The following is a 27,488-nucleotide window of genomic DNA, read 5'->3' as shown; positions in this document are numbered from 1 at the left end:
GAAACGGGGAAAGACATTTATGGCTTGCCAGCTCTCAGTGTTGCTAGCTATGTAACTGAATGTGTGGACGACTTTGAAGGTGTCCCTAAACCACCAGAATAGCAGTCTCGTTATAACACTTCAAATAAATTATTAGAACTCATTTTAGGTACGTGTAATCTCATGAAACGTAATCGTGAGTTGGCTTGTATTCCTTGATTATTACTCATGTTCTTAGTCACAATAAATTTGTCCATTTGAATGTTGTTTATGTTTTTTTTTTTTTTTTTTTTTTTTTATAATTATGTTTTCACGTGCATGCGTTGCATGGGATGCTGATGAGTAGTTGTTGAAGCTGCATCATTTGAACGGCGGCGTTTTGGATTTGTTGTAGCTTTTGTTGTTGCTCGGCTTGTTGAATACTGCACAAACGGGCTGCGTTGACGACGGCAATCGGGGAGTCGCCGCCTCCCGACACCGGTAGGATGGGGAGATTCTCGCAGTTGCAGATTTCGATCATTAGGCCATCGGGGTCGTGGAAGAAAAGCTGGTCGATGAATATCCCGTCGTCTTCCACCTCGCACTTTACGTACTCTATTTTCATCTTCTTTAGTTGCTTCTCCGTCGTTGCCATGTCTTCGCTCTATCGTTTATGATAAGAAGATAGTAAGATATTCTATCTTTTTAGATCTAAAAGATAAAAATTATAATCATAAATTTTTCAAAAATTTCAATAATACATTTAAACTCTTAAAAAAAATTCAAAAACACCTTTAATTGTCTGTATTATGTTCAAAAATAGATTTAAGAGTGTTTCCCTTCATAAAAATAATTTCGAGCAAATTAGACAAACAGACTATCCATAATGGTATGATATTGTTCATTGTGAGCATACGCTCTTATAGCTTTGCTTTGGGCTTCCCCAAGAGGCCTCATTCCAATTGAGAGAATATTTTTTTGTTTATAAACTGATATCATTCCCTAAATTAGAGATGTGAGACTTTCATCATCAACACCTCCCCTTGAACAAAGCACGCCCTTAATCGAGGCTCGACTCCTTTGAAGTCTTAGTTATTTTTTACTGCCTTTGTGCCTTCGAGGAGGCTTGACTCCTGTCTCTTTTGGACTCCTTTGTTCGACATTTTAGGATTTACCAATCTATTGGCACGACTAAGTCTAGGGCATAGCTAAAGTTATTACCATCAATATATGAACGGAAACCATCTATCTACTCGTTATAGATCATTTTCAAACTTTTTGATATTACTTTTGAACGTTTGTGGGTATTTAACAGATCTGCCCAAGCATTGATGAAGTTTTTAAAAACTTTCATCGAAATAATAACGATTTTTTTTTTACAAAGACTATATCGTTATATGTTAAAATTCATTCCGACCCAATTGAGTTTTAACCCGTCCCTTCAAAAAAAGAAAAGAGAAAGGTACCTGAAACGAAAGATGATTGTCTTTAGGGTTGATGACTCGTTTCTTGGGCATGGTATCAGAGTCATGATCGGATTGAAGAAGATGTATACCCATACCATAGTTGAACAACCTATTCCATCGTCAAAAAAATACCATAAAGTTTCGATTTTTAAACGAAAAACAAAGATAAAAATGATATAGGATTAGGGTTCTTCAAGATAGAGAATAAATATATACCAGGCGCCATGGAAGGTGAAGGAAGCAGGTCTTTGAACAGGATGAAACCCAAGAACTTTGTGATAAAATTCCAGAGATTTCTCCACTGAATTGCACACTATTGAGATGTGATTCACAGACTTGAGACGAAGAGGGTTCTTCTTCATCTTATCCAAACAGATTCAAAATTAATGAATTATGAATGTTTTGGATTGAAATTTCTTGAGTTGCTTAGAAGGTTTATATATTGGAGTTGGAGACAAGCTTTGATTCATTCCTTTTTAATTATTTGATTATTTTAAGGTTTTTTGTCTGCTTGGATTCCTCAGTCAACTGACGAGCTGGAACATAAGGTTTGACTTTCTCAAAAGGGGCACAAATGTATTAAGTCAATTTGAATAATTAAATGGGAACCAACTTTGAATTTCTAATTAAGATCTAGTCTCTCTATGTTTACAGACTTTCTTCATTTCGAAAACGAGTCGAAAATGAGTCATGTGTGACGTTTGCGCATAAGTTCGTCCTTTTTAGGGTTCGAATCAAAGTTTGTTCAAACTCTGACCCTTTTCGAGCTTTAGAGAATTAGAAACTCAAAATTCGTCATTTATGGAGTTCGTCTTGGCATTTGAACCAAATTTTAACCTATTGGAGGTTTGGAGAGCCACGAACCCTAAAGTCCGTTCGTTCTAGAATCTACCTCGATGTTTGTGTCAAAGTTCACCCAAAATTGGACCTGTTGAAACTTTGGAGGGTCAAAGATTCAAAGTTCGTTACCTTCTGAGCTCTTCTCTACGTATGGAGAAAAATTTGTCTAAACTCTGGCTCGAGAGAGTGTGGGAGAGCTAGAAACCACAAGTTTTTTCCCCACCAAGCATTTCTTGACATTTGGGTTGGAGTTTGGCCAAACATCGATCTACTAGAGCGTTGGAGATCTAGAAACTCAAAACTCATCGCTCGAAGGCTTTGTCTCAAGGTTTTTTTTTTTTTTTTTTTACCAAAATTCATCCAAAATTTGATCGGCTAAATTTTTAGAAGGTTAGAAATTCAAAGTTCATCCTCTTATATATATATATCCAAATTTCATCGTAAAATTATAAGGTATGAATATGTATATTAGACCTGTCGCTAAAGTTGATATTTTTTTTTTATGATTAAATAAATTATCATTTTAAAAATTAATGTTTTGATCTCACATTTTTACAATTATTAAACCAAAAAAAAGTCAAAAAATATAAACAAAAACATTGTTTATGCGACTTTGCCTCGGATCAAACTATGTTACCACCTTTGCCCGGCACTATATACATGTGTGTATATATATATATATATATATATATATATATATATATATAATTTCACATCGCCGTTATTATAATTGGCACGGTATTTAAAGTATTTGTTTATTATTATAATAATGGCAATTTTAGATATTTATCTAGAAATATACAGCATGGAAAAACAATTTAATTATAATGTATTTTAGTGTATGTATGTTCAAAATAACTTATATATTATTAGTGTTTAATGCAATTTATTTATATTAAAAAATGTGTCATCATGCATTGCACCATAAGAATTTGATTTTCCCAATTAATTCAAATGTCAGATTATTATATTCAAATGTCGTGAATTGATTAATTAGCAGCTGTTTTGGTTTTTCACAAATATTAAAAAAAAAAACATATTTTATTCCGAATAAATGTTTTTGAACGGTGTTTGAATATATTGGAATTTTATTCAACCATGCAACTTAATTGTAGAATAAATACCATTTTTTTAAAAAATTATTTATTGAATTTAAAGTTAATACTATTATACTTTAAGTTTAGGAAATAATTATTAATTTTTTTTATTAACTTTCAAATATTTTATTTTAATATTAAAAATTATAGTTTATTTCGTTACGTCTCTCTTAAATTTTTAAAATAACCTAATTTAGTGTTTGATTTTATAAAAAATTAGGAGTATTTATATGTCTCAATAACCCGAACATTTTGATCTATCTAATCCAATATTTACCCGATCCAAATCTTAATTTTTTTTTAATGTTTTGGGAGTTCAACTTTTGGAAATTGAAAATTCGAGTCGATTCATGGTTGATTTTTTTTTTTTTTTTGTCAGATCCACCCGACTAACCTAAAAATAGAGTTACGACTAAACTCCACTCTAATCTACTTTTAAGATTGTTATGAATATTAATAATATTTAATATTTGTAATCGATGATGTTAGTGATAGCTGTGATTTGTGAATGTTTGATCTTTGGGTTACAATTGCCTCGCCAATTTATTTATTTATGGATGGTAAAATAAAATACCAAATTTATTCTATTTTTTTATAATTTAACCATTTAAATTGGAAAAAAAGAATGAAAATTTTAGAAGGAAATGTCTACCGAAAAAGCCAGCGAAGGAAGATGTGTGTACAAAATATTCAGGGACAAAGCGGTCATTTCGTTTTACAGTCGTCGGCTGATCTCTCTGTCAGTGGACTCTCATCCCGATCCCGGACTTCTCTTCCGTTTTAGGGCTCGCTCCAAATTTTTTCCCTCCCCACATTGTTACCGGGAAAATACCGTGTGAATATGGACGGAGACATGAAAGTTTCTCTCGACAAGCTTCCCGTCAAGCGCTTGGAGGCCATAGAAGAAAATGGTCTCGAACGATTTCCATCGTATGTTCATTCTTTATCTGGTTTTCCCACATTTTTTGGATCCTGAGATGACAGAGGAAATGTTAATTAGTTCGTATGCATGTTAAGGTAGAAGGAGATATGTCTTAGTGGACGAATGCGTGCTTGTGCTTCGTTATTCTTCATTCTGGTTACGTTCGTGTTTGTACATTGGTATTGCTTAGAGTGAACTCTGACACAATTGATCTCATTATGCTAAATTGTCTGGAATCTAATCTTTAAATGTATTCTTCGGTTTTCGTGATGAAAGTTTCTGATAAATTTATCGTTAATTTTTCAATACTTGAGATTGATTTTTGCTATACTGTTAACAGAGATGTTGGTTATGAAGAGAAACGATTGTCGCTTATTCGGAGAATTGACTTTGCTTGGGCAATAGAGAAGGACGATGACAAAAAGAAGCAGAAGAAGGCCTCCAAGGAGAGTGCAACACCGTGGCAATGGCAGAGCATGATAGAAAACTTGCAGTTGGCTCATCAAGAGCTCTCTGTTATCATAGATCTCATCAACACCGTGAGTTTTTATATCAAACGCCTCTAATTTGCTAGATTGCTAGTATTAGTTTCAACAAATGTGCATGCAAAGGTTTCTTGTTAGAAAAAAGTGCCTGCAAATGTGGAGGCAAGTTGTCATAGATTTTACATTACATTTATGTCTTTGCATTTTTTTTTTCAAAGCGTGGCAGCAAAGTCCAAAGCTCAATAGTCCTCTGGAACTTAAGTGCAAGGCACATACTAGAAAAATGTTAATATCTTTTTTACACATGAAGTGGAATAGTATTATGAATATTAAGATGACGAAAAGTTGAAGAAACTAGAGATTTTATGAGAGATTATGGAGAAAAAAACAAACATTTTAAAAGAATATTTCTTAGTTTCATCCTCAAAGTAATAAATAAGTAAATAAAAAAATAAAAAATTGGGCTTCTGGTTCTGAGGTGCACACCACAAATGCTGAAGCGCTTATCTAAGTGTACCGAGGAATCATAAACCTGCAAACTGATCTTTAGTTCTTATTGGCTTTATGGATATGCTTTATTTCCTTTTTCGTTCTTTCTTGCAAGAATAGGTTGGGAGAACTTTAGTCTGTCAGTTTCATTAGGGAGGAGATAGGAGTTAACTGCTAACTATCAGGATCTTGAAATTGTGATTATTTTTCTCTGCTTGTAATTTTACTTAATTGGTTTCTTGAGAATATTGTATTTAAAAATATCATTACAAAATATTGTCTGTCTTGATATTACTGTAGGTGGAAGCTAATGATGCAGTAACAGTGGGTGGGATGACAAGGCCAAAACCATTACCTAATGAAGTTTTATCAGATCTTGGAGTGTCTGTAGCAACGAAACTACAATGCTTTCGAGTACTATTTTTATCCTTCTTTTGTTCACAGAAGTGATGATTGCCTCATCTTATTAGCTTGCTTTGATTGGGCCAGCACGACCATGTTGAAAAGATTAGTTAGCAGATTATTCAATTAAAACTTCATCTTATTATCTGTACTATAATTTTGGAAATGACTGATTTTATCACCTTCCCCTTACTTTTTTACAGCATCTTGGTAAGTATTTCAAGCAGTCTGCTAAAGGTTTGGAACGCCAGGTTGCCAGGGAAGCAAGATTTTATGGGGCTTTAATTCGGTAATCAATTTTCGTCATTGATCCAACGATTATTGTGCAATGAATCAATATTAAAAATTGTATGTCATTGTTAATCTGGCAGACGGTAATACTCTTTAAATTAAAATTAAAAAGTTTTATCATAAGGTATAAATATACTATGATTTTTATTTGCAAGCCTTTATCGATTTAGATAAATTAGAAGTTCTTGATAAGATAACTTTTATGCACCTTATATGTTATACTATCTATCTATCTAGTTGTTTTAGGAAATCAAACTTTCATTGAGAAACATGAAAAAATGGACATGGGCATATAAAAAATAAGCCCATAATACGAAAGGTCCCAACACTAGTCTAGGGACGAATGCCCATAACCAAGCATTAAAGGTACAACCTCCCAAACCTCCTCCCAAGATCTCTCCACCTCTCTAAAAATTCTACTTGTCCTCTCTATCCAAATACCCTACCATACAACATAAGTAAGCATGCCACAAGATTTGCTTTTTTCTTAGAAGGGAGAGTTCAGGAGCACTTCCTCAATCATAGAGCACCAATCTCTGCTTTGAGCCAAACAAAGAACAAAAGAAGCCAAACATCGACTCTAGAGGGAGTAAGCAAACTAGCAATCTCATAATAAATGATCGATGTCCTCCTTTTGCCTCTGACAAAGAACACATCATTTGATGCAAAAAAAATAATAATAATAATAATAAAAAAATAAAAAGTCTCTGGATACAATCCAGGGTATTAACTCTCCCATTTATTATCTGCTAAGCAAAGAACTTCACCTTGTTGGGGATTCTAATCTTACAAAGAGATGAGAAAGCATAGGAAGCTTGTGGGAGGAGGGAGTGGAACACGAAATGTGAAAAAAGTGATCTACAAGAAAATGCCTAAGAACACAAAATGTAAAAGTATGATCTACAAGGAAAGGCCTAAGAAGGATTTGGGACCAAACCTGAATGTTCCTCCTCCCAGGACACACAAGGATGACAAGGAGGACGAAAGAAGGGAAAATACCTAAGAAGGATGGGTCTGCAATGATGTAGGAAGGCTTGCCACCTCCATCATCTCTTGGTCTGTAAAAGAACCACGAAAGCCCAAATGAATGGAAGAATACAGATAAGATGAAGACAAAATAGAGGCCATCAAGTGCATCCTTTTATTGGACATCCAGTATAAATGCGGAAATGGAGAACAAAAGGGTTTGATACCCACTCAGTTGTCTTCCCAAAAATAGGTCTTAGAGCGATGCCCCATTGAAGATTTCACACTCTGGAAGAACATAGGGAAACCTGAAACAATAACAACTCAGACATTTTTACTAGAGCCCTTGTCCTTGCAACATGCAACCTACTACTATAGCTACGCACAATATTTCTATGCCACAAAGTGGTAGGCTCCATGAAGCCTCATATGTTATACTAAAAGATTCATGAGATCCATTCTAGGTATTAATTGCCACAATGAAATCTAGATTTACCTTTACAGCATAACCTCAAAGTTTTCTTCTTTTAGGATCCTAAGGTGTGTAGCGGCAGGAAAAAACATTGACTTTCCTTAAGGGTATAAAATTAACCTTTATTCAATTAGTTCTTTCAATAATTGTTGTGTTCTTTTCGTCCACATTCAATTTTCCTCGGTGTCTATTGCCAGAACCAAAAAGCTCAGGCGAGACGAAGGGTGTGTGAGAATGTGCCTTTTCATTTGATTAAGTGGAGCATGGTGTTGTGTTTGTTTGTGAGTGGCAGATTGAGGATTGGTAGTGGTTGACTAATGACCTTGCTCTTCTAATTAAGTGGCTTTGGACTTTGGAGAATTTGGTGGTAGGAGTCTACTTTAATGTATAAGATTATTGCAAGTAGATTTGGGGTTTAGTCCAATAGTTGGATTTCCGACTATCTCATTGTGGTTCTAGAAGGCCATTGCCATTGCTTAAGCTTCATTTTTAATTGTTGAACTTATTTGTAAACGCAAAAGTGTAGGATTGTAGATGACCATTGTAATTTTCACTAAACTGAAATTTTTTACTATTTTTATTTTATTATTTTTTTTATTATAAAAAACTTCCATTTGAGGGAGTTCCTGAAATTCTCCTGTATTGCAGAGATAAAATCGGTTTTCTGGATATCTATTTTTTTAAAAAAAAATCTTTGTAGAGAGGCCTTTCTTTTCATTAGGGTCACTTGAGGAATGATAGAATTATTAGACGGGTGAAAGATCTTCAAAAATGGTGTGGGAGGTTGTATGGTTTTAATGCTTCTTTATGTGTCCGTTGATTGGAGTTCTTGTGATTATCAGTTCTATGTCATACTTTTGAATTTGACTTGATTCTATTGGCAAGTATGGGACTGAGAATTCCCCTTTTGTGGGCTTGTTTTTTGTTTGCTCTTCTGCATTCTTTCCTTTTTCTCAATAAAATCGCAGCTTGTATGGTGGTTGCTCCCGTTTGCCCGGTTTATAGCTTTGTTTAGCCTGTCTGTATGGGGGCTTCTTCCTAGCCCCCTGCCACAGTATAAGTTGCACCTTCTCATATTGCATCTTCTCATATTATTTCTTTCTTTCTTTTATGGTGTCATGCTTTTCTCTTTCTTTTTCTAATCACGTCTTGTTCCTTTTAAAATTAAAACAATCTGTGGATTATTTATGGTTCAGCCTTCATAATATCGTGAGCTTACTATTTAACTCTTTCATAATTTTTCATTAAATGGAAAATTTCCACCGTTTGAGATTTAATAAATATTTTTTTTAACTTTTGGCGTTGTATTTATGGTTATTATAGTGTAATTTCTAAAGAAACAATTGGAATCCTTTTGATGCTCTTAATACTTTCCCATCTTCATAGATTTTCAGTATTTGCTGATGATGTATATCAGATTGCAGCAAAATTGGAAGGTTAAAAGACAGCGCGTTGCTGCTGCAGCTCCTGCAAATGAAGGCTTTACCATTGATTTATTTGACAATTTATCATGTGATCCTTCGTCTGTGTTTCGACCATCTTCGTCTACTATTCGTGTTGATCGTGATTCGTCTGGAATGCTGGCAATTAGTTTACCTCCAAATTCATGCCACTCCCTTCGTTTTGGATTTCTCAGTGGGTGTAATATGGAAAATCCTCTGGAACGTGGTAAAAATTCATCCACAAATTCATCCAATCAGTCTCCAATTGAAAGTGAGAAGGAGTTTACAAATGACAATGAGTACATTAAGGAAACTAACTCACTTCTCCGTCAAGTTCACCATGCCATTTTCAGTGAGCAGGTAGTCTCATTAATACTTTGATCTTGCTCATTGCAAGTCCTTGCTACTTGGCCCCCACCACATGATATATGATACATCATTTTTCTTTTCACTATACTGGTTCCAGGTGTTTGATTTGGTGAATCGTGAAGCATTCAATCCATCCTTAGGTATCAATGTGACTGGCATACGAGAAAATTACTTGCAATTAAGTATAGATCAGGGTACGTCGGTTTTTATCTCTCTGGTGCCAACTGGTCAAAGCGGCCAAACAGTTGAAGATGCAAATACCTGGATTCTGGATAATACAAATTTACCTTTTGATTCGCTTGATGGGATTGAACTACCAGATAGAAGTGATCCGCTTGAAAAGAAATTGCGGAATCCTAATTATACAACCTTTGAGATATATCTGCAACAAATTTTCCATGAGCTAGTATTTGTAAAATCAAATGATAAACCCATTTCATCATTAAGCAGGCAATCAGGTCAACCTTCTAATGATGGGTCTGGACTTCTTGGTCATTTCTGTTTGTCTCTGGCTCACAGAATATTCGCAAACAAGGTTCTTATGGAGCTCGAAAATGTGGTAAGAGTCCTAATTTCTTAATAACTCAGTTTCCGATGAAAGCACAGTGCCTCATTTTTCTTTTTTTCTTTTATGAAAAAAACTACAATAACTATGATCTCTGTTTTTGATGTTACCAGCTATTAATCATGTAGTTTGTCTTTGGTTTGTTTTTAGGTTTGGAAAGTTCCATTTCTTCAATTGATATCTCATCCCACTTGGAATTCTCGAAAATCTTCATGGACGTTTTTTATGGAAGTTCCCCAGTCCAAACTTCATCCTCCTTCTATCCAGGCTCGTACATCAGATAGTCATCAAATGAAAAGTGTAACCAAATCACAATTTCAGACTAAAGTGGTTGTAAATGATGATTGCATCACTATTGAAGGGGAAGGTGCTCCTGATGTAGTTGGCTTGTTCAAGGGAAATTCCAAGGATATGTATTCAATGAACAGATATGGCTGTGACTTGGCTGATCTTCCCGTTATAATCCTGTTGCAGGTGAGCACAAATTAGATTTCCTTGTTTCGAGCTTCTTTATCGATGGAACGTAATAGTAACAATATCGTTGTGATTCCGCAACAGGTTGCGAGCCAAATTATTCTTTGGCTTCATGAGGAAGCCCTAACCTGGGGAATAAAGGTCAGCCGTGACTTCCTAAGTCTGTCATTTGAGCTAGAACAAGGTGAAACACTCCGTCTGGTCGCCCATGTGGACCCAGAAGATGCTCAAGGATGCCTTTCTTGGTGGTTGGTAATGGACGATGGCCTAACGGAGGACAGGAAACATAACTTCGACATCTCAGATGTTGTGCCTGAATACAGGAAGTTTTTGGGCCATTTATCTCTGGAAGTTTTGCAATCTACACTAATGGATTTGGTTAGTTTGTGCAGTGGATTTGGTAGCAGCCTATAACCATGCTTACTTGTCTGGTATTACAAACAGAAATTGCATCGAGCTCTTGTAATTTCTGCCCATGTTTTCAAATCTAATGAAATCACCACTTTTTGTCCGCATTGCTTACTCACCTTCATATGTTATTCATAATAGCTAATGTAGGGCGCATGACATGGATGGCTGGAAGCTGACTTCAAGAGGAAGAAACCGTTTTAGGTGAGTATTCTTGATTTACACTTGTTTTCCAAGTTAATTGATCGCTAATCATCTATAACTAGTCATCTGTCTTGATGTGATTTTCGTCCATTGCCCTTCGTTTGAAATCACTAAGTGGATGATTTAACTTAAATTTCTGGCCAATTAAAATTTTCCAGATGAATGCTATGGGTTACTACTACGGTAACTTGTGAAAGTTGAATTACGTTATGATCATGAAATGGAATTCATATATTGTTGTTTTGCCAATATAAAGAATATTACCTATTCAAATGGAAATTTTGTTGCCCTTTATTTTGGCCTATATAATGCTCTAAAACTGTTACATGATTGGCATATTATTGGCCAATAAAAAAAAACTTATGTTACAAGACCCATTAAATATAACAAAGTGTTTTAAAAATGAGATAGAAATAAGTAAGAACTAAAAAAAAATGATAACTATACGAAAAATTACTCAATAAAATCATGTGATAACAAAAACTTGTAGTATTCATCCATATGATGATATATGTGTTGACCATAATATATCATTTGGTAGTGATGTCTGTTGTAACTTTCGAAAGAGAAAATAATTTAATAAACATTTTCAAGGATATTTGTCAAAATTCATTTTCAAAGTATAAATATCAAAATAAATCCTACGAAATAAAAAATATAATTTTTTATTTGCATAAATATCTGTTGGTATCCATACATCCATCAATAATAATATAAATTTTGATAATTAGTTTCACTAAATGAGAATTGTACTATACTAAATTGACCTAATTTCATTAAAGGCTCATTAAAATCTCTATAATATAAAATTGGCCTAATTTCATTAAAGGCTCATTAAAAACTCTATAATATAAAAAGCCATCTTAGAAAATAGGGAAAACTCCAAAAGTTTCATGGACATAAAAAGTCAAAAAAACATTAAATTTTGAAGACCAAAATTCAAAAACATTTCACTATTCAAATCCAAAGCTTTCTATTGATTTCTTCAAAAACAAAAGTAAAAAAAAGAAAAGGCAATAATATTTTTTCTTAATTAGCCCAAAATGCTGTTTCCAAAGCGACGAGAAAAAGTCAAAACAACTTTGACCTTTATCCAATATTTTTAATTTTTCTTAAAGATTTTAATATTTTGCACATTACAGGCAAATTAGCATTTGGGCAATGTGATTTAATTCCTTAATGTTGACTTTGATTGGTGGGAAAGCAAATAAAGCTGGCAAAAACAGAGGAAAAGGAAAAAAATCTGAGGAAGTGTGCAAATAAGAAAGGCGTTTAACAAGAATTGTCTCGCACGATTCAAAACCCCATATTCTTAGTTTCTTTCACGCAACGAATAACCCCTTCACTCATCCTCCCCATCAAAATCGTAACATTCTGCTTTTCAGATCTCTATCGTCCAGAATAGAAAGCTCGCAGTCATTAGGGAATATCCCCTAATACCTTCCTTGGTTTCTTATTGAACAGCCTGCTCCGTTTTCTGCATTCAATACAAGAATTTACATTGTGGGTATTGAAGCGTTTTTGAAGTCCAATTCTGGGTTATCGAGAATTCGAAGCCTTTGTTTCTATAAAAGGGGTTGGGATTGGAATACGAAGAGCCCCAGATGTGGGTTTGATGCAGATATTCATTTGGAGGATCTCTGATGGAATTGGTACCTTTTCCATGATCTTGTGTCAATCAATTCGTGAGTTCTTTGGCGTTTAATTTTGAGTTAATCTGAGTGGTAATGCAGTAAAGTTATCTGGGGAACTCAACATTTGATAGATTTGGAGTCCTTTCTTTCCTCCATGTCGGGGGGAACACCCGTAGCGGGTGGTTATATGAGGCAGAGGCATAGCCAGGGATATGCTTCTAGTGGTGATGATATTGAGGATGATGCGTGTTCGAGGTTTCAAGCTATGTCGTTTCATACTCCAAAGGGTCGGACGTGGGTTGAAGTTGTAGAGAATGTCCTTTGGCTTGCTTCTGCTGCTTTCATTGTATACTATGGCGATAGGCATTCCAATATGATAATTCTCTTGTGGCATGATGGCCGAATAAGAAGGTGAACGAACACTTAGATGTATGCACACTTCTGATTGTTGTTTCATCGTATTGTTGCCAGATTTTTTTCTCAAATTTTTAGAGCTGGAATGGTTCTATGGATGCTCTTTAGTGAGGATGCCTTTTGGTGTGTGCCTCAAAATCAGGAGTTGTGGTTTATATGGGCTCACTAATTCTGCACATATCTTATAATTTTTGTGTAGAGAATCATTTGATCAGCTTTGGCATATTCATTGTCAATGTTCATAGAATGATACAGGTAGCTTGATAAGTTCTTGTACAAAACATCTTAGGAAATTGCATTTACTAGAAATTTTCAGCGCTTAAAGCAAAAAGATAAAGGATACACATTAAGTAGTTGTCATTCTAGATCGATTATGTCTTCTATCTGTTGATTTTTTTTCCGTATTGAGACCGCCTTAGTTGATTAGTATCTGTAGGCGTAGATTTTGTAGAACTTTTTCCAGTTTTTGGTATGGCATTGGTTTTGATCAATTGTGGTCATGCTATGTTGGAAGAAGTTAATCTTCACCTCTATTTTCCAAACTAAGGGAATGTCATATGTGCTTCTCGAAAATGTATAGTACTCTATTCCATTACAAGAATCGGGCGTAATCAACAGGTAAGTGGGTTTCTCTGTAGTTCATGGAATACCTAGCTAGAATGGAATCCGACGGTTTTAAGAGGTTAGAGGGGTCTTGGGAGCTTGGAGTTTAACTTCTAATGCATTTGTTTTCGATGTCGGGTCTCGATTTTTGTTGTGACAATCCTTTACTTTTGGTTCTCAATAGTGAGGGTTCCTTGTAATTTTTTTGGCTCCTCTTTGCTTGTGCCTATGTTGTTTGTTTGACCCTTTTTGTAATATTTCAGGATGTGGTTTTTTTTCTTTCATTAACGAACATTAGTATTCTTAGATTCACGACATTGCTTGAATTCTATTCTCTTGAGCAGACCTCCGTTATACCTTGGAATGGTGGCGATCGGTTTGAACGTTGTCATATTCATTTACACGAGTATGTCAGCTTGGAGTATTAGAAGGTTTAATGAAAAATGGGAAGTAGCAAGCTTATCAGTTTTACCAATTGCAACACTTCTTGGGCTTATCTCCTTTTGCTTGTAAGATAACCCACCAACTTTTATGATATTGCAGCCTATTAACATTCATCATTCCATATAAAATACACCTTTTTCCTTCTCATTTGTAGGTTGTCATTTGCTCTTTGGCCGATATGGGGTTTCCTGACCATTCCTCTTCTGGTACTTATCACATGCTTTTGGTTTTGGCACTTACCAATTGTTAGGCTTACATTATGGCATCCAATGACTACTACTACTCTTTGGTGTTGCTGCAGTTCACTTTGTTCATGGCATGCATGGTTGTATTTCCAAGTATAATTATCGGGAAATTCAGGCCTCAGAGTCCTCAGAGCGATGTTCTTCGTACAGATTAACTTTCACTCGATCCAAGTGATGACGCATAGACGAAAAGATTGATTTTGAAGCACAGATGATTGGTTGAACTGGCTTGATATAAAAGAAGGTTCTGATTTGTATTGCATGATTCTCCATTAGCCAACTGCCTTCTCCTCAGTCAATTCAAATACCGACCTTGCCAGAATTACGCACGCTCATGGTACATCTGACCTTCACTATTTTGGTATGGCTACAACTGGAGCACCATTCTTATATTCTTACATCTTCTGTTGGCAAAGTCCATTTACTTTGTTATGTAGTTTAGTTGCCTCATTTTTTTTCATTGGAAAGTAGGCGTGTGGCATGTGGCGTGCCTTACTATTCGTGTAGGTGATTCGTTTCATTTTAGCATCTTCGCACGCATCCTTAGCACAAGGAAAAGAAAGAAAACAAAAAAGTCTCATTAGACAATATGTAGGATTGTAAAGTTTCGGAAAATACTGTTTCAGTGAAGTTACTTGAATGAATGATCTGTTGGGCCATATTTTTTTTGCTTACTTTTTGCTCTTTCTGCTGTTGTTTAAGTCCGTTCGAGGCATTCGTTCGTCGTCGTTACTTAGAAAACCGAATAAAGATCTTAGTCTTTTTGAGTATTGAATAAAGATGTTAAGCTGGTCTTATCCCTTGATTGATATCCATTGCTTCAGCCCACCTTCTTCCACTTGGCTGAATGAAAGCATATTTGAAGCATATTTGAAGCCATATTTGGCAGATAAATGACAATGAGAAAGAAGTTGAGTATTCACCTAATTGCTGGTATATTTCTTTGTTTTGAAGTAGGATTCTTTATATTCCTTCATTGTTTATGTATTTGGTAAAGGAATCATGAATAAGTTGGATTACTACCAGACAAAATGACTGTCAAAATTTGTAATCTTCTTCAAATTTACTTACATACCCATTGCCTTGAAACCACCCAAGAAAAAAGGCTAAATGTTCTTTTTTTTTTTTTTTTTTTTAATATTATGATACTTATCTTTTATAATAATCTTTTTAAATTAAAAATGAAATAAAAATTGAGAAATTTACTTAATTTTATTTCTCATTCAAAAAGAAAAAGCTATTTTGATACCATTTATACATTTTTTCTTTTAAATTTACCAACACTTTTTCTTTTTCATTGTGTAGTCTACTTTCAAATTTTGACTTAGATACTCTGTTTTTTTGGGAGTAAGATATCAAAGGGCTTTTGAAATGAGAAAACAAAAATGCTACTTGTTTTAGAAAATTTAGATACAGCCAAAGAGGATAAGAATTAAAAGATGAAATGAGAACCAAATATGATTATCAAATGGATTTCTAAAGGTGAAGTGTTTTTCCTATGGAACATGGCACTTTTTGCTTACAGCTTCCCCAGAAAGTGGTGAATAGGAGGAGGAATGAAGGCTTTCAATGGCTTTGCTATCTAACTTATCATATGAACTCCATTTTCAGCTCCCTCTGGCTCTTTCAAATGACGAAGATGGCCATTTGAGATGTGGGTTTGAGAGGAGAGTATGTGGGGGCTATCAATTTTACTTTTTGTCTTTTGTTTGTTTGTTGAAGTTTCTGTCTTTTCCTTTTTTCTTTTTGGGTTTTTGGAGTCTTTCTTTTGAGCGTTTGACCCTGCGGGGAACTTCCCATTTTCCATACTTTTTCCCCTTCTGATCCTTCATCTTAAGTTTCAACAACAACAGCTATCTTCCAACCACTTACCCATTTGTGGGTTCTGTTCTTCAATGCTTCAATACAACAACCAACCCATTTGCCATCATTCAAAGCCTCTATTTCTCGATCCCCTTTAATGGTTTGGGTTTGCTTTTTTCAGTCTCTCTCTTCTTGAACGCACTCTTGTACTTGGTAGGTTGTGCCGCTGAGGCCATGGGCCCTAAACTCCACTGAGGTTTAATGGCCACAGGGGTCTCTTTCTCCTCCTTCATTGGCCTCTTTGCTCCTGTTTTCTGCTGTCTCGCATTTAATTCTTCCTCAGACCGCTCTGGTGAGCTAGATGAGATTTGGGGTTTCTGATTTCTTGTCTGTAGACCTTGTGGGACGAGCTTTACACGAGGTTTCTCTGCGCAGATCTCTGATTTCTGTAATGGGTCTTTGAGATAATGCTCAAATCATGCTTGCTCTCTTTCTTCCACTTTAATTTACTGTGTTTCAAGCCTGAATTGTGGACTTGCCAAGGTGGGATATACAAGCTTGAAGAGCCGACCTGCCGCGACTAATCTGTGTTAGAAATCTGTGATGCATTTCTTATTTTCAAATGGTTCTTGTAGGATCAGACAAATGTGAGGTTGGGTAGTGGTTGGAGTTTGAAAATTTATCTTGTGCTGATATTCCCACAAGGGAAGAGATGGAGAGAATGATCCAACCTCCTCTGGTAAGTTCTTTATCCATTGGACGATGTTCTTGCTTTTTTTTTTATACACTTATTTTGAATAATATGTATGTGCAATGATCCTGCCTTCAGTGGAATTTTCGAGAATGTTAATGATCTGATTTCTTAAGATTCTTGTTTGATCATTGATTTGCAAATGTTTGAAGCTAATGAATGACAAACTTATGAAGTCTCCTAATTTGTATAGAATAAGGTTTGTTGTCTTTTATTCATGTTCTTGTGTTTCTTACATCTGTTAGGAGAGGAAGTGAGAAGAAAAGGATTAGACAGACACAAATCAAGCTGCAAAGACAACTTATATACAAAAAGCCAAAACCGATTAGATCGTTTCAAAACTATACCGATTCGCTCCTATTTGAGAATTTCGATAAAAGGAACTTAGAGAAGGAAATATTCTTACATTTGCTCGTATTTGCAAATCCGCCCTTAGGTTAATTTCATAAGGCATTTCTTCAAATATTGCTTTAATTCTAAATAAGGGGAGTGTAACAGCCCAAACCCACCGCTAGCAGATATTGTCCTGTTTGAACTTTCTCTTTCGGGCTTCCCCTCAAGGTTTTAAAACGCGTCTGTTAGGGAGAGGTTTCCACATCCTTATAAAGAATGTTTCATTCTCCTCTCCAACCGATGTGGGATATCACATAAAGACTTCCACTCTTTCCTTCGAGCTGGTTTCTAGCCAAAAGTTGGTTAACTAGGCAGCCTTTGGAAAGGTTCATTCCACCATATCGAGCGAGAAAAAGTCGATCATCTTTGTCTACCAAGTCATTTTTTGCTTGGACGATAGACCAAGTTGACGAGGGAGAAGAGCGAAGCTGCTTTGTTACGTGTGGGTTTTTCTTTAGTTATACTCAGAGACGATTTCCATTATATATGGAAAAGTACAAAAGACAGGACGGATAAAGCTATCCCCTCGAAAATACTGATCCAAGTTACAAAAATAGCCTGCAATTTTCTGGGATTGAAGAAAGCTGAGTTTTTATAGTCTGTGTTATTGCATTTCTACGTCAATTAGTTAGTATGGATACCATTGCTATATGTGCTATTATCTTTTGTAGGATTAAAAGGCAGAATGGCTTACATTCACTGATGGATGATTTCAGGTTGACACAACAGCTTGTTTATGTAGAGTAGATGCAGGCCTCAAGACTGTTGCTGGAGCTAAAAAGTTTGTCCCTGGCTCAAAGCTTTGTCTACAACCTAGCATCAAACCATCGATACACCCAACTCGACCTAAGCCGGCTCGTAGTGACCGGAGCAGGAACCAATCTCCTTTGCTTCCTGGACTACCCGACGATCTTGCAATAGCTTGCCTTATCCGTGTCCCAAGGGTTGAACACCGTAAACTCCGATTAGTTTGCAAAAGATGGTATCGTCTTTTGGCTGGCAACTTCTTTTACTCTCTTCGTAAGAGTTTAGGAGTTGCAGAAGAATGGATTTACGTCGTTAAGAGAGACCGAGATAATAAGATTTCATGGCATGCCTTTGACCCCATATATCAGCTTTGGCAGCCCCTTCCTCCTGTCCCTAAAGAATACTCAGAAGCTCTTGGGTTTGGCTGTGCGGTTCTTAGTGGTTGCCATCTTTATTTGTTTGGTGGCAGAGATCCAATAAAAGGAACAATGAGACGAGTCATTTTTTACAGTGCCAGGACAAATAAATGGCACCGAGCCCCCGACATGCTTCGTAGACGACATGTCTTTGGATCGTGTGTGATAAACAACTGTTTGTATGTTGCAGGTGGGGAAAATGAAGGTGGCCATCGGTCTTTGAAATCTGCTGAAGTATACGACCCAAATAAGAATCGATGGACCTTCATTTCCGATATGAGCATTCCCATGGTGCCCATAATCGGAGTTGTTTATGAGGGTAAATGGTATTTGAAGGGATTTGGGACTCAACGTCAGGTTCTAAGTGATGTCTACCAGCCCGAAACTGACAGCTGGTGTCCTGTTTATGATGGAATGGTTGCAGGTTGGAGGAACCCAAGTGTTTCCTTAAACGGACATCTTTATGCTGTCGACTGCAAGGATGGCTGCAAACTTCGGGTCTACGACGAAGCATCCAACTCTTGGAACAAGAGTATTGATAGCAAGCTGCATCTGGGGAGTTCTAAGGCATTGGAGGCAGCTGCTCTTGTTCCATTCAACGGAAAATTGTGCATCGTTCGCAATAACATGAGCCTTTCTCTTGTCGACGTTTCGAAGTGCGAAGATTCCGACAGTGCCCCCAGTGAACATCTATGGGAGACCTTAGCAGGAAAAGGGCAACTCAAAACTTTGGTCACAAATCTCTGGTCGAGTCTTTCGGGTCGAAGTCGTCTGAAAAGCCACATAGTTCACTGCCAGGTTCTTCAAGCGTGAATTTTTTTTCGTATTGTTTCGTAGGCCTCTCATGCTTATATGTTCTACCATTGTTTCTCTTCTTTACATATCTTAGAACCATGGTTTGATGCCAAACATGGGAGAATCAATGCTAGTATAATCGATCAATACTACTTCAAATAGTTCGGTCACATGGACGATTTTGTCCTCTGCCTCGATTCTTTTTTCGTGTCATCTGTGAGAAAGAAGGGAAACAAAATTGTCCATTCACCATAAAATTATTTGTTGGAGTATTGAACTGTTAGAGAACTGCTATAGAACTGCAAATATTTGTGCAGCAGAGTGTCAGGGGATTCAGATTGTGACAGACCTTTGAGCCTTTCTTGATATCATCTCATAGCTACCATACAGAACATGATCATGTGTATTTCCCCAATTTCTCTGGAGATTCTGCTGTTATAGACTGCTGCTACATGAGTTTCATACGATACATAATCATTGTGTTCTTACATTACATTCTCTTTGTCGGAAATCTGGTCGCCCCTTCTGTTAATATGTCCAGATTACAACTGTTTCCATGCTTTTTCTGTTAGGTTGGATAGACATTGGTCTTTTTGTATGGACGTCGTTTTTGTAGTTAGTGTCGGACTCCTCTTTCGGAGTTTGTTTTTCATGGGAAGAGTTGAGCTCCACTCAATAGACATTGGTATCTTTTTTTACGGATGTCGTTTTTGTAGTTAGTGTCGGACTCCTCTTTCGAGGCTTGTTTTTCATGGGGAGAGTTGAGCTCCACTTGATAGGCATTGGTCTTTTTTGACGGACGTCGTTTTTGTAGTTAATGTCAAACTCCTTTCGGGGCTTGTTTTTCATAGTGAGATGAGCTCGACTTGATAGGCATTGATCTTTTTTTAAGGACGTCGTTTTTGTAGTTAGTGTCGGACTCCTCTTTCAAGGCTCGTTTTTCATAGGGAGAGTTGAGCTCCCTTCCTACGATCACCTGGTAGGGGCTTGACCAGGTGATCGTAGGGCACGACGGTGACTATAAATATATTACTCAACATAGCTTTTCAAAACTTTTTAAATTGGAATTTAATTTCTAAATCTACTATTAAACATGTTTTAAAAAATACTCAAAACGTGTAATACAAATATACTTTTTATTGAATCATTTGTTTTCAAATTACTTACCGAACACATTCTTATCAATATCGTGTTATGTAGGTATAAGCTCTCCCTCAAATCCCGAGCCAGAATTATATATCAATACCTATCATTCTTCTAAACTAAAAATTTTTCATGTAACATTCACACGGTCTGTAACGACCCAGACCCACCGCTAGCCGATATTGTCCTCTTTGGGCTTTAAAACGCGTCTACTAGGGGAAGGTTTCCACACCCTTACAAAGGGTGTTTTGTTCTCCTCCTCAACCAATGTGGAATATCACAATCCACCCCCTTCGGGACCAACATCCTTGCCGACACTCGTTCATTTCTCCAATCGATGTGAGACCATCCCCAAATCCACCCCCCTTGGGGTCCAGCGTCCTTACTAGCAGACCGCCTCGTGTCTACCCCCTTTGGGGAACAGCTAGAAGGCTGACACATCGAGGCTCTGATATCATTTGTAATGACCAAGATCTACCGCTAGCAGATATTTTTCTCTTTCGAGTTTCCCCTCAACGCTTCAAAACGTGTCTGCTAGGGAAGATTTTCACACCCTTATAAAGATGTTTTGTTCTCCTCCCCAACCAATGTGGGACATCACACGGTCTATCTATAATACGTTCTTGTTCTATTCTCATATTACAAAGCTTCGATTTTATTCTTAAAATTTAAAAAAAAATTCTATCGTGAATTCCTACTTGATAATATAAATATTTTTAATGATCAGAAAATTAAGGCATAATCCAATTATAATTATAAACTATGTTAACAATAATTGGCTGAAATTTTTTTAATATCAAAACAAATGTCAACCAATAGAAAATCATACTTTTTATTTATTTATTTATTTTTAATATTACTAGTAATTAGAAACTTAATTTGAAAATTTTAATAGCTTCAAATAAAAAATTAGAAAATATATAAATAATGAAATGGGAAAATAAAATAATATAAAATTAAAGAAAGTCCATCACTTTCACTCTCCTTTCTCATAGTCGCACTTCCAGAAGTGAGTGTTAGGGTTAGGGTTAGGGTTTTAGGTTTCAGAAGCTCGATGGAAGAGATTACAGAGGGTGTCAACTCCATTGCATTGACAGCTGATTCGCAGAAGAAGAATCGAATTCAAGTCTCCAACACCAAGAAGCCCCTATTCTTCTATGTTAATCTCGCCAAGGTTTGTTTCCTTTCGACTCTTGGCTTCGGATTCGCTTCATTTATTGACTCCTTCCCAATCTGGCTTCTCTAATTTGGTATAAATTGTTAACAGGTTCGTTGTTTTGGGATTTGTCTGTAAGTTTATCTGGTTTGTTTTGCTAACCCTCTGGTTACCGATTTTTCTTTTTTCCAATTTATGTAGAGGTATATGCAGCAGTACAATGAGGTCGAGCTTTCTGCGCTTGGAATGGGTAGGTTTTCTATACTGTTTTTACTCCTAATATTAATGGCTATCCATTTTGAGATGTGCGGATTTGCTTCATAGCCCTATATGTTTATTGAAGTTTGAAACTGGGACACTTGAATACTCTGCTTAAATGATGCATTTTTTGTAATGTTCTTATCTGGAAAGTCAACTTTTCGTTGTTTTTTACGCGACAAATCAAACATTTTTCTATTTGAATTGCAATGCAGTCAATTGATCCTTTCAAATGGTGGTTTGGGTTATTAGTATGTTAAAACTTCTATGTATGCCTTTGCAGCCATTGCAACTGTTGTGACTGTTGCGGAAATTCTGAAAAACAATGGACTGGCTTTAGAAAAGAGTAAATATCCTCTTCCTTCCTTTTTTGGAATATACTATTGGGGCTATTTCTTAGAGATAATGACTTCTTTAGAGATGATGAATATAATTTTGAATGCTCACAAAAATTTTATTATCTTCTGCAGAGATAATGACTTCTACTGTTGATATCAAGGATGATTCTCGTGGGAGACCAGTTCAAAAAGCTAAGGTAATACGTCGTACTGCTTTCTTGCTTTGTTACTTCACAATGGATGATAATTTGGAAGCTGCCTCTCTCGTTTTTTCTCCCTTAAAAGAAACATTGCAAGAGATTTCTCTCTCGTATTTTGGCAAATAAAAGTATACCCTCGTGTAACTTCCAATCCGATTTATCACGTTTATTTACTTTCATATTTGGACCCTAGAAATTAGTGGTGTGGGTTATAGACGCTTATTCACTGAGCGTGCAAATTAATTGCTGGGACTGTGCGAAATTTCTCTGTGATTTCCATCTGATTAGATAAGTCTAACATTTGTAATGACTGATTTTTACCTTCTAGATTGAGATTGTGCTGGGGAAAACTGAAAACTTCGATGAACTGATGGCTGCTGCTGCAGAGGAAAGGGAAAACGAAGATGGTGAAGAGCAGAGTTGAAAAGGTTTTTTTTTTCTTTTTTGTTCTTAGCCTCCTTGTGGATGACTCTTGTTCTTTCCTTATATCTGGTCTCTCTGTTGTTAATTACGTTAGTAAACAAGTGGTTCATTTACTGATGTAGGTTTTTTAGTTGGGGAACCATTGACTTGCCCATTTTTAGGTACCATGGGATATCTTTGTTTAAGAGAGTGGAAACATAATTTGATTCTTCAGTTTTGGTAAATATGCATTCGATAAATCATTTGCTTCAGAAATTTAAACTGCATTCAAAGTATTTTTACATGCAGTACGATTTAACCTTGTTCCCACAATCTGATAATCACTTTGGACGAACTGCACATGTTCATATCATGAGTTTATTGCACATGTAAGGTCAAAAGAGAATGCTTTTGAGAAACATGTTTTTTCATGGCATGGTTCTCTCCTAATCGATCCCACATTGGGTTCCATTTATTTGTCCTCAAGTCTGATACAGTGGGGAAATTCCCTCTTTTTGTATTCTCTTCATCAAAGTAGCTAATATACCGTATTGGTACAATTGAAGCATCTTTTTCTTTCTCGATCTCAGTATTCTCTTTGATACTCTCTATAAAGCACAGGAAAACTATTACTACGGCTGGGACAAGCTTAAAAGTAGCTTTCCTCCTGTTTGTAAACTTTCTTGTTAGATCACACATCCCTAGGTTGGAGTGGGTTTCTTGTTAGATCACACATCTATAGGTTGGAGTGGGGAACAAAACATTCCTTATAAGAGTGTGGAAACCTCTCCCTGGCGGATGCGTTGTTAAACCTTGAGAGGAAGTTCGAAAGAGAAAGTCCAAAGAAGACAACATCTGCTAGCGGTGGGTTTGGGCTGTTACAAATGGTATCCGAGCCAGTCATCGGTAGTGTGCTAGGGAGGACATTGAGCCTCCAAGGAGATGGATTGTGATATCCCACATAGGTTGGGGAGAGGAACAAAACATTTCTTAGGAAGGGTGTGGTAACTCTCCCTAATGGATGCGTTTTAAAGTCTTGAGGAGGAGCTCGAAAGGAATAGTCTAAAGAATACAATATCTGCTAGCGGTGGCCTTAGGCTGTTACAGTTATTACTTTAGTTAATAAGGCCTCCGTAAAATTTGGAAGGCGCTCTCCTTCAGTCTCTTTGTTCTTGATTATCGTTCTTATCCTCCTTGCTTGTGGGTTATCGCTGATAACAATTACAAACTATGGTGCTTAGGATTTCACTTCCATCAACAAAGCTAAAGGAAAGCGGAGACAAAACATGTTACTTCATGGCACAGAGAATATCACTCAATAGAGCCGGTTTCAAACTATGTATTAGTTCCATTTGGCAATGTGATGCTCGAATTCAGCTATTCAAACTGTACTTTATGTATGACCATAAACCTCTTTTTGTCACTGAAAATTTGTGGTTTTAGTCCATTTTTATCTCTTAGATATTGAAAATTTGTGATTCATTTTCTGGTTAGAGAATTACAAGCTAATAAGATATAAAGAAAAATGTTTTAAAATTGTGATATGTTAATAATGCATTGTCTAATCAAAATAAATCCCAAAAAATAGTTATTTGTAAGAATAAATTTGAGTAAATATTTTAATAAATTATTATTAATTTATTAATTATAACTATATTCAAAATAAAACTATAAATAAAATGAAAAGAAAGAAAGGAGACAGAGAAAGTCCACACTTGTGGAAGGCAAGGAAAAGGTAATACCTTAAAACAAGTTATTTTGTTTTATCTAACCATCTCCTAACAAACGGCCTCTAAATGTTTACATGAATCCATCTTCTATCAAATGGCCTCTAAACCTCTAAACGTTTATATGAACTCATCTTCTATCAAACGGCCTCTAATGAACTCATCTTCTATCAAGCAGACTCTAAACATTTAATATGAACTCATCTTCTAAACATTTAATATGAACTCATCTTCTATCAAACCGCTTCTAAACATTTCTATGGTATCCATCTTTATCAGTGAATCGAGATATCGAGAAGGTTCATAATTTTTTTTTTTTTTTTAGAAAAACATCAACTGGCTACATCATAAGGGGGATTGATTTCTAGCCAATCTAACCAATAAGATATTCATATAGTAAGGAATAGGGATAACACTATCATTTGGATTGGATTATATCCCTCGGAAACATCACTTCTTTGATTGCTACAAGGTGGAACCAACTGATCAATCCCTATAAAGAAAAAAAAAAACTACATATTCGTCTTCTGATAGTGTGTGAGAAAGGGAGGCACTATTCCTTGAATGGAGAAGATAATTACTACAATAAACAGTCCAAATGCAAAATTCCTTCCATAAAGAAGATTGTGTAGTACAAGAACTCTTAGTTAAAATACTAACCATTATAAAGGGTAATAACCTCATTTGGCCTGTCCTTTCTTCGATGATCCCTTCTTCAGCGGCTTCTTCTGAAGTTTCTTATTTGGTTTCAACTTGCTCGATGTTGATGATGAAGGCTTTCTATCATCATGTTTGCGCCTCTTTTCTCTTTTCACGTTGTACATGTTCACAGCCTATACTCAGGATAATTAGTGAAGACCATTAGACAGAATTTCCAACCATGGAGCAACGAAGAAAGATGTCGGTTGTTGAAACCAAAACAAAGAAAAGTATGATCTAACGACCTTATTGATGTTTAGTATCTCATGTGAATTCTTTGATATTAGACGGTTCAGGACTTTCTCAGTTTGCTCCCTTTCTCGAGACCCAACGCCCGTTCCTTCCACAACGGGTAAAAACTGCGTGTAAACAAAGAACAAAATATTTAACTTTATGATAGGCATATATTATGCCGGAGCATGGCAAGGAGAAGGATTGTCTAGTTAACCTTGCGATATTTTCCTTCATGCTTCGGAGGCTTTTCTCCAGGCAACTTCTTGTCGAATTTTCCACCACTAGCTGTTGCGGTCGCAGCCATTCCAGCCACATTCCCAAGCTCGTCTTTTGTAATTTTCTTCGTTGCAGCTTGCGTCCCGGTTATGGGCAGAGCCGTTGCAGCTAGTTGAACGTGGCTGCATCAGTTTAATCAACTTAGCTTATATCTAACAGAAAACTGATGAAAATCAAAAGACAGATTTAAGACATTAAGATATTGTTGGAAACGAAAGGCACAAATCAATGGGTTTAACAGGTACAAGATGTGGTCATATGCTCCACCTTCCTACCCAAAGTACAAACAGATGGGCCAATATCGAAGAAATTTAAATACCCAAACATATGCATTAGTATGATTGTGAGAAGATATAATCTAATTACTTGATCAACACCCAATAACTGTGATAAGAGGGTAAAACCTTGGCAAAGCACCAACTTTTGCAGCTTGTTTCAGATTCTGTAAGCGATTATTTTCTTGCTTTTCAACTCGTTTCCTCTTATTTTCTTGCCTCTTAGCAAAGGGATCGACCCCCGGCTCTGCAAATGCAAAAAAGCATGATACTTAATGGGCATTTTGATATCTATATTAGTTGAGAGTGGAAAGGGCAAGTATCAATATTCAAATTCTCTCTGTCAAAGTTATTATGTTCAGAAATTTGACATCAAGAAAAGTAGTCCATCTTAAAATGCAAGGTTATATTAAATAATACCATCTGTCATCTTGGCCTCAATGATGGGTATGTTCTCCTCATCATTTGCACGATCATAACCATGGCGACGCTTCCATGTTTGAGTTTGTTCATCATACAGAATCTTATCTTTTTTCCTGTTTTTTATACCTGCAAAAGTCGCAGAGTAATAAAATTAAATTCCACCCCAGAAACTCCCAATTCCAAAGTCTTGTGTTCGGATGCCTCTCATTCTTCTTGTTAGTTGTTTCTTTTCATCCTTACCAGTTTTTTCCTTTACAGCAAGTCAGACTTTCAGCTCAATTCAATTCAATCCACACAATTGAAGGATTGGAAACATGTATCTTTTAATACAATACAAAACAGCACAAAACAGGATTAAAGCATAAAAAAAACGTCCAACCTCGTTTTTTAGCAAAAAGTTCCCATTTTGTAGGAGCCTTAGGCTTTGGAAGCTGGAAAGAAAGAAAGACATCACCCAACCAAAATGTAAACATCCATAGTTTAAAAGCGAAAACGAGACAATAAATGAAAATATCAAATACTCATGGGCTTACAGGCTTCTCCCTGGGCAATTTTGTTTTAGGTTGAGACAACTTCACTAGAGGACCATCTCTATCTTCAGTTGAAGGCAGGATGAAAAGCTCATTAGCAATAGCTTGAACTAGCTCTGTACCCTTCTGTAGACATTCATTCACTAGCTCCTCCCTGTAAGTATAGAGGCAACCAAGCAAAAATAGTAAAGATTCTCTTCAAATATATATTTTCATGCCAATGTGTTTAAATGATATACAGATTCAAAACAACCAAAACCCTCAAAACATTAACTACATCGAAGTTTTTTTTCTAATTATCGGATTCTTTTCAATAACATGCTTTCAGAAATTAACCAAACAAACAGTATTCCAAGGCTGAGAAATCACAGTTCCTCAAAGCCAAAATCCGGTTCAAATATGTCAATCAAAGGAAACGAAAGAGCAGAACCAACAACTAAAAGAAAACCCAAAGTTCCGAATAATACGAACTTAGTCCGTGTAGCAACAACAGGAGGTGTAAACGTGGTTTGCATAATAGATTTGCCGGAGGGAGAAGAGACTAACCTGGAGGACGGCGGGGAAGTGAAATGGTGGTGAGGATTGAACGCCATTAGATGACCAATGTCGACCTGAACTTCCTGCGGCGTCTCCATCACCGGCCGATTCAAGAGACTTCTCAGGCGAAAGAGCAAATACCAAATTCAGGGTTTAGGCGTGGGACAAGAGGAGTTGCTTGCTTCTCCACGAAAC

At 36.2% G+C, this 27,488-nt stretch overlaps 6 protein-coding genes across 9 annotated transcripts; 4 read left to right on the top strand and 2 right to left on the bottom strand.

Annotated features, from left to right (window-relative positions):
- Nucleotides 1-274: 274 nt before the first annotated feature.
- Nucleotides 275-1,836, bottom strand: LOC111461685 (uncharacterized protein YwkD-like). Its single transcript, XM_023105297.1, has 3 exons — nucleotides 1,641-1,836; nucleotides 1,425-1,533; nucleotides 275-622 (listed from the first exon to the last, which is right to left on the bottom strand). The coding sequence occupies exons 1-3, from the start codon at nucleotides 1,784-1,786 to the stop codon at nucleotides 290-292; spliced, it is 588 nt and encodes a 195-aa protein (XP_022961065.1). The 5' UTR covers nucleotides 1,787-1,836; the 3' UTR covers nucleotides 275-289.
- Nucleotides 1,837-4,051: 2,215 nt separating this feature from the next.
- On the top strand, nucleotides 4,052-10,753 carry LOC111461671 (mediator of RNA polymerase II transcription subunit 17-like). Its single transcript, XM_023105278.1, has 8 exons — nucleotides 4,052-4,291; nucleotides 4,624-4,822; nucleotides 5,558-5,671; nucleotides 5,863-5,948; nucleotides 8,806-9,190; nucleotides 9,297-9,758; nucleotides 9,915-10,238; nucleotides 10,323-10,753. Exons 1-8 carry the CDS (start codon nucleotides 4,203-4,205, stop codon nucleotides 10,650-10,652), a joined length of 1,989 nt encoding a protein of 662 aa, XP_022961046.1. The 5' UTR covers nucleotides 4,052-4,202; the 3' UTR covers nucleotides 10,653-10,753.
- Nucleotides 10,754-12,061: 1,308 nt separating this feature from the next.
- LOC111461686 lies at nucleotides 12,062-15,008 on the top strand. 4 transcript variants are annotated; one of them, XR_002713630.1, is made up of 5 exons: nucleotides 12,062-12,895; nucleotides 13,846-14,010; nucleotides 14,100-14,151; nucleotides 14,247-14,551; nucleotides 14,893-15,008. XR_002713630.1 is itself a non-coding variant. In XM_023105299.1 (5 exons), the coding sequence occupies exons 2-5, from the start codon at nucleotides 12,639-12,641 to the stop codon at nucleotides 14,343-14,345; spliced, it is 573 nt and encodes a 190-aa protein (XP_022961067.1). In that variant the 5' UTR covers nucleotides 12,064-12,502; nucleotides 12,584-12,638; the 3' UTR covers nucleotides 14,346-14,862. The 4 variants fall into 4 exon arrangements, 2 of the variants coding, with proteins under 2 accessions (XP_022961066.1, XP_022961067.1); XR_002713629.1 differs by lacking the exon at nucleotides 14,893-15,008 and adding an exon at nucleotides 14,662-14,862; XM_023105299.1 differs by lacking the exon at nucleotides 14,893-15,008 and having other exon boundaries at nucleotides 12,064-12,502; nucleotides 12,584-12,895; nucleotides 14,247-14,862.
- A 1,013-nt stretch (nucleotides 15,009-16,021) lies between these two features.
- On the top strand, nucleotides 16,022-19,583 carry LOC111461676 (F-box/kelch-repeat protein At1g55270-like). Its single transcript, XM_023105284.1, has 2 exons — nucleotides 16,022-16,732; nucleotides 17,854-19,583. Exons 1-2 carry the CDS (start codon nucleotides 16,706-16,708, stop codon nucleotides 19,111-19,113), a joined length of 1,287 nt encoding a protein of 428 aa, XP_022961052.1. The 5' UTR covers nucleotides 16,022-16,705; the 3' UTR covers nucleotides 19,114-19,583.
- Nucleotides 19,584-21,179: 1,596 nt separating this feature from the next.
- Nucleotides 21,180-24,063, top strand: LOC111461689 (uncharacterized protein At2g34160-like). The gene is made up of 6 exons (XM_023105302.1): nucleotides 21,180-21,412; nucleotides 21,596-21,644; nucleotides 21,936-21,998; nucleotides 22,123-22,187; nucleotides 22,519-22,618; nucleotides 23,834-24,063. The coding sequence occupies exons 1-5, from the start codon at nucleotides 21,293-21,295 to the stop codon at nucleotides 22,612-22,614; spliced, it is 393 nt and encodes a 130-aa protein (XP_022961070.1). The 5' UTR covers nucleotides 21,180-21,292; the 3' UTR covers nucleotides 22,615-22,618; nucleotides 23,834-24,063.
- Nucleotides 24,064-24,726: 663 nt separating this feature from the next.
- LOC111461680 (ribosome biogenesis regulatory protein homolog) lies at nucleotides 24,727-27,488 on the bottom strand. The gene is made up of 8 exons (XM_023105290.1): nucleotides 27,303-27,488; nucleotides 26,760-26,910; nucleotides 26,606-26,657; nucleotides 26,224-26,352; nucleotides 25,933-26,050; nucleotides 25,467-25,650; nucleotides 25,264-25,377; nucleotides 24,727-25,152 (listed from the first exon to the last, which is right to left on the bottom strand). Exons 1-8 carry the CDS (start codon nucleotides 27,389-27,391, stop codon nucleotides 25,000-25,002), a joined length of 990 nt encoding a protein of 329 aa, XP_022961058.1. The 5' UTR covers nucleotides 27,392-27,488; the 3' UTR covers nucleotides 24,727-24,999.

Source organism: Cucurbita moschata, unplaced genomic scaffold (assembly GCF_002738365.1).
Source record: "Cucurbita moschata cultivar Rifu unplaced genomic scaffold, Cmos_1.0 Cmo_Scf00025, whole genome shotgun sequence".
Classification (NCBI taxonomy): Eukaryota; Viridiplantae; Streptophyta; class Magnoliopsida; order Cucurbitales; family Cucurbitaceae; genus Cucurbita; species Cucurbita moschata.
This window is presented reverse-complemented; position numbering and strand designations above follow the sequence as displayed.

What these genes read in the sequence shown, in the direction of transcription:
- LOC111461671 (XM_023105278.1), top strand. Translation starts at nt 4,203, where the DNA reads ATGGACGGAGACATGAAAGTTTCTCTCGACAAGCTTCCCGTCAAGCGC. An exon ending in TCATAGATCTCATCAACACC is followed by an intron (nt 4,823 to 5,557) that starts GTGAGTTTTTAT and finishes ATATTACTGTAG; the next exon opens with GTGGAAGCTAATGATGCAGT. An exon ending in ATGCCATTTTCAGTGAGCAG is followed by an intron (nt 9,191 to 9,296) that starts GTAGTCTCATTA and finishes TACTGGTTCCAG; the next exon opens with GTGTTTGATTTGGTGAATCG.
- LOC111461685 (XM_023105297.1), bottom strand. Translation starts at nt 1,786, where the DNA reads ATGAAGAAGAACCCTCTTCGTCTCAAGTCTGTGAATCACATCTCAATA. An exon ending in TTCACCTTCCATGGCGCCTG is followed by an intron (nt 1,534 to 1,640) that starts GTATATATTTAT and finishes ACGATGGAATAG; the next exon opens with GTTGTTCAACTATGGTATGG. An exon ending in ACAATCATCTTTCGTTTCAG is followed by an intron (nt 623 to 1,424) that starts GTACCTTTCTCT and finishes CATAAACGATAG; the next exon opens with AGCGAAGACATGGCAACGAC.
- LOC111461686 (XM_023105298.1), top strand. Translation starts at nt 12,639, where the DNA reads ATGTCGGGGGGAACACCCGTAGCGGGTGGTTATATGAGGCAGAGGCAT. An exon ending in GGGCTTATCTCCTTTTGCTT is followed by an intron (nt 14,011 to 14,099) that starts GTAAGATAACCC and finishes TCTCATTTGTAG; the next exon opens with GTTGTCATTTGCTCTTTGGC. An exon ending in TCCTGACCATTCCTCTTCTG is followed by an intron (nt 14,152 to 14,246) that starts GTACTTATCACA and finishes GTGTTGCTGCAG; the next exon opens with TTCACTTTGTTCATGGCATG.
- LOC111461676 (XM_023105284.1), top strand. Translation starts at nt 16,706, where the DNA reads ATGGAGAGAATGATCCAACCTCCTCTG. An exon ending in GAATGATCCAACCTCCTCTG is followed by an intron (nt 16,733 to 17,853) that starts GTAAGTTCTTTA and finishes GGATGATTTCAG; the next exon opens with GTTGACACAACAGCTTGTTT.
- LOC111461689 (XM_023105302.1), top strand. Translation starts at nt 21,293, where the DNA reads ATGGAAGAGATTACAGAGGGTGTCAACTCCATTGCATTGACAGCTGAT. An exon ending in TCTATGTTAATCTCGCCAAG is followed by an intron (nt 21,413 to 21,595) that starts GTTTGTTTCCTT and finishes CAATTTATGTAG; the next exon opens with AGGTATATGCAGCAGTACAA. An exon ending in GCTTTCTGCGCTTGGAATGG is followed by an intron (nt 21,645 to 21,935) that starts GTAGGTTTTCTA and finishes ATGCCTTTGCAG; the next exon opens with CCATTGCAACTGTTGTGACT.
- LOC111461680 (XM_023105290.1), bottom strand. Translation starts at nt 27,391, where the DNA reads ATGGAGACGCCGCAGGAAGTTCAGGTCGACATTGGTCATCTAATGGCG. An exon ending in AATTGCCCAGGGAGAAGCCT is followed by an intron (nt 26,658 to 26,759) that starts GTAAGCCCATGA and finishes CTTTCTTTCCAG; the next exon opens with CTTCCAAAGCCTAAGGCTCC. An exon ending in TGAGGCCAAGATGACAGATG is followed by an intron (nt 26,051 to 26,223) that starts GTATTATTTAAT and finishes TTGCATTTGCAG; the next exon opens with AGCCGGGGGTCGATCCCTTT.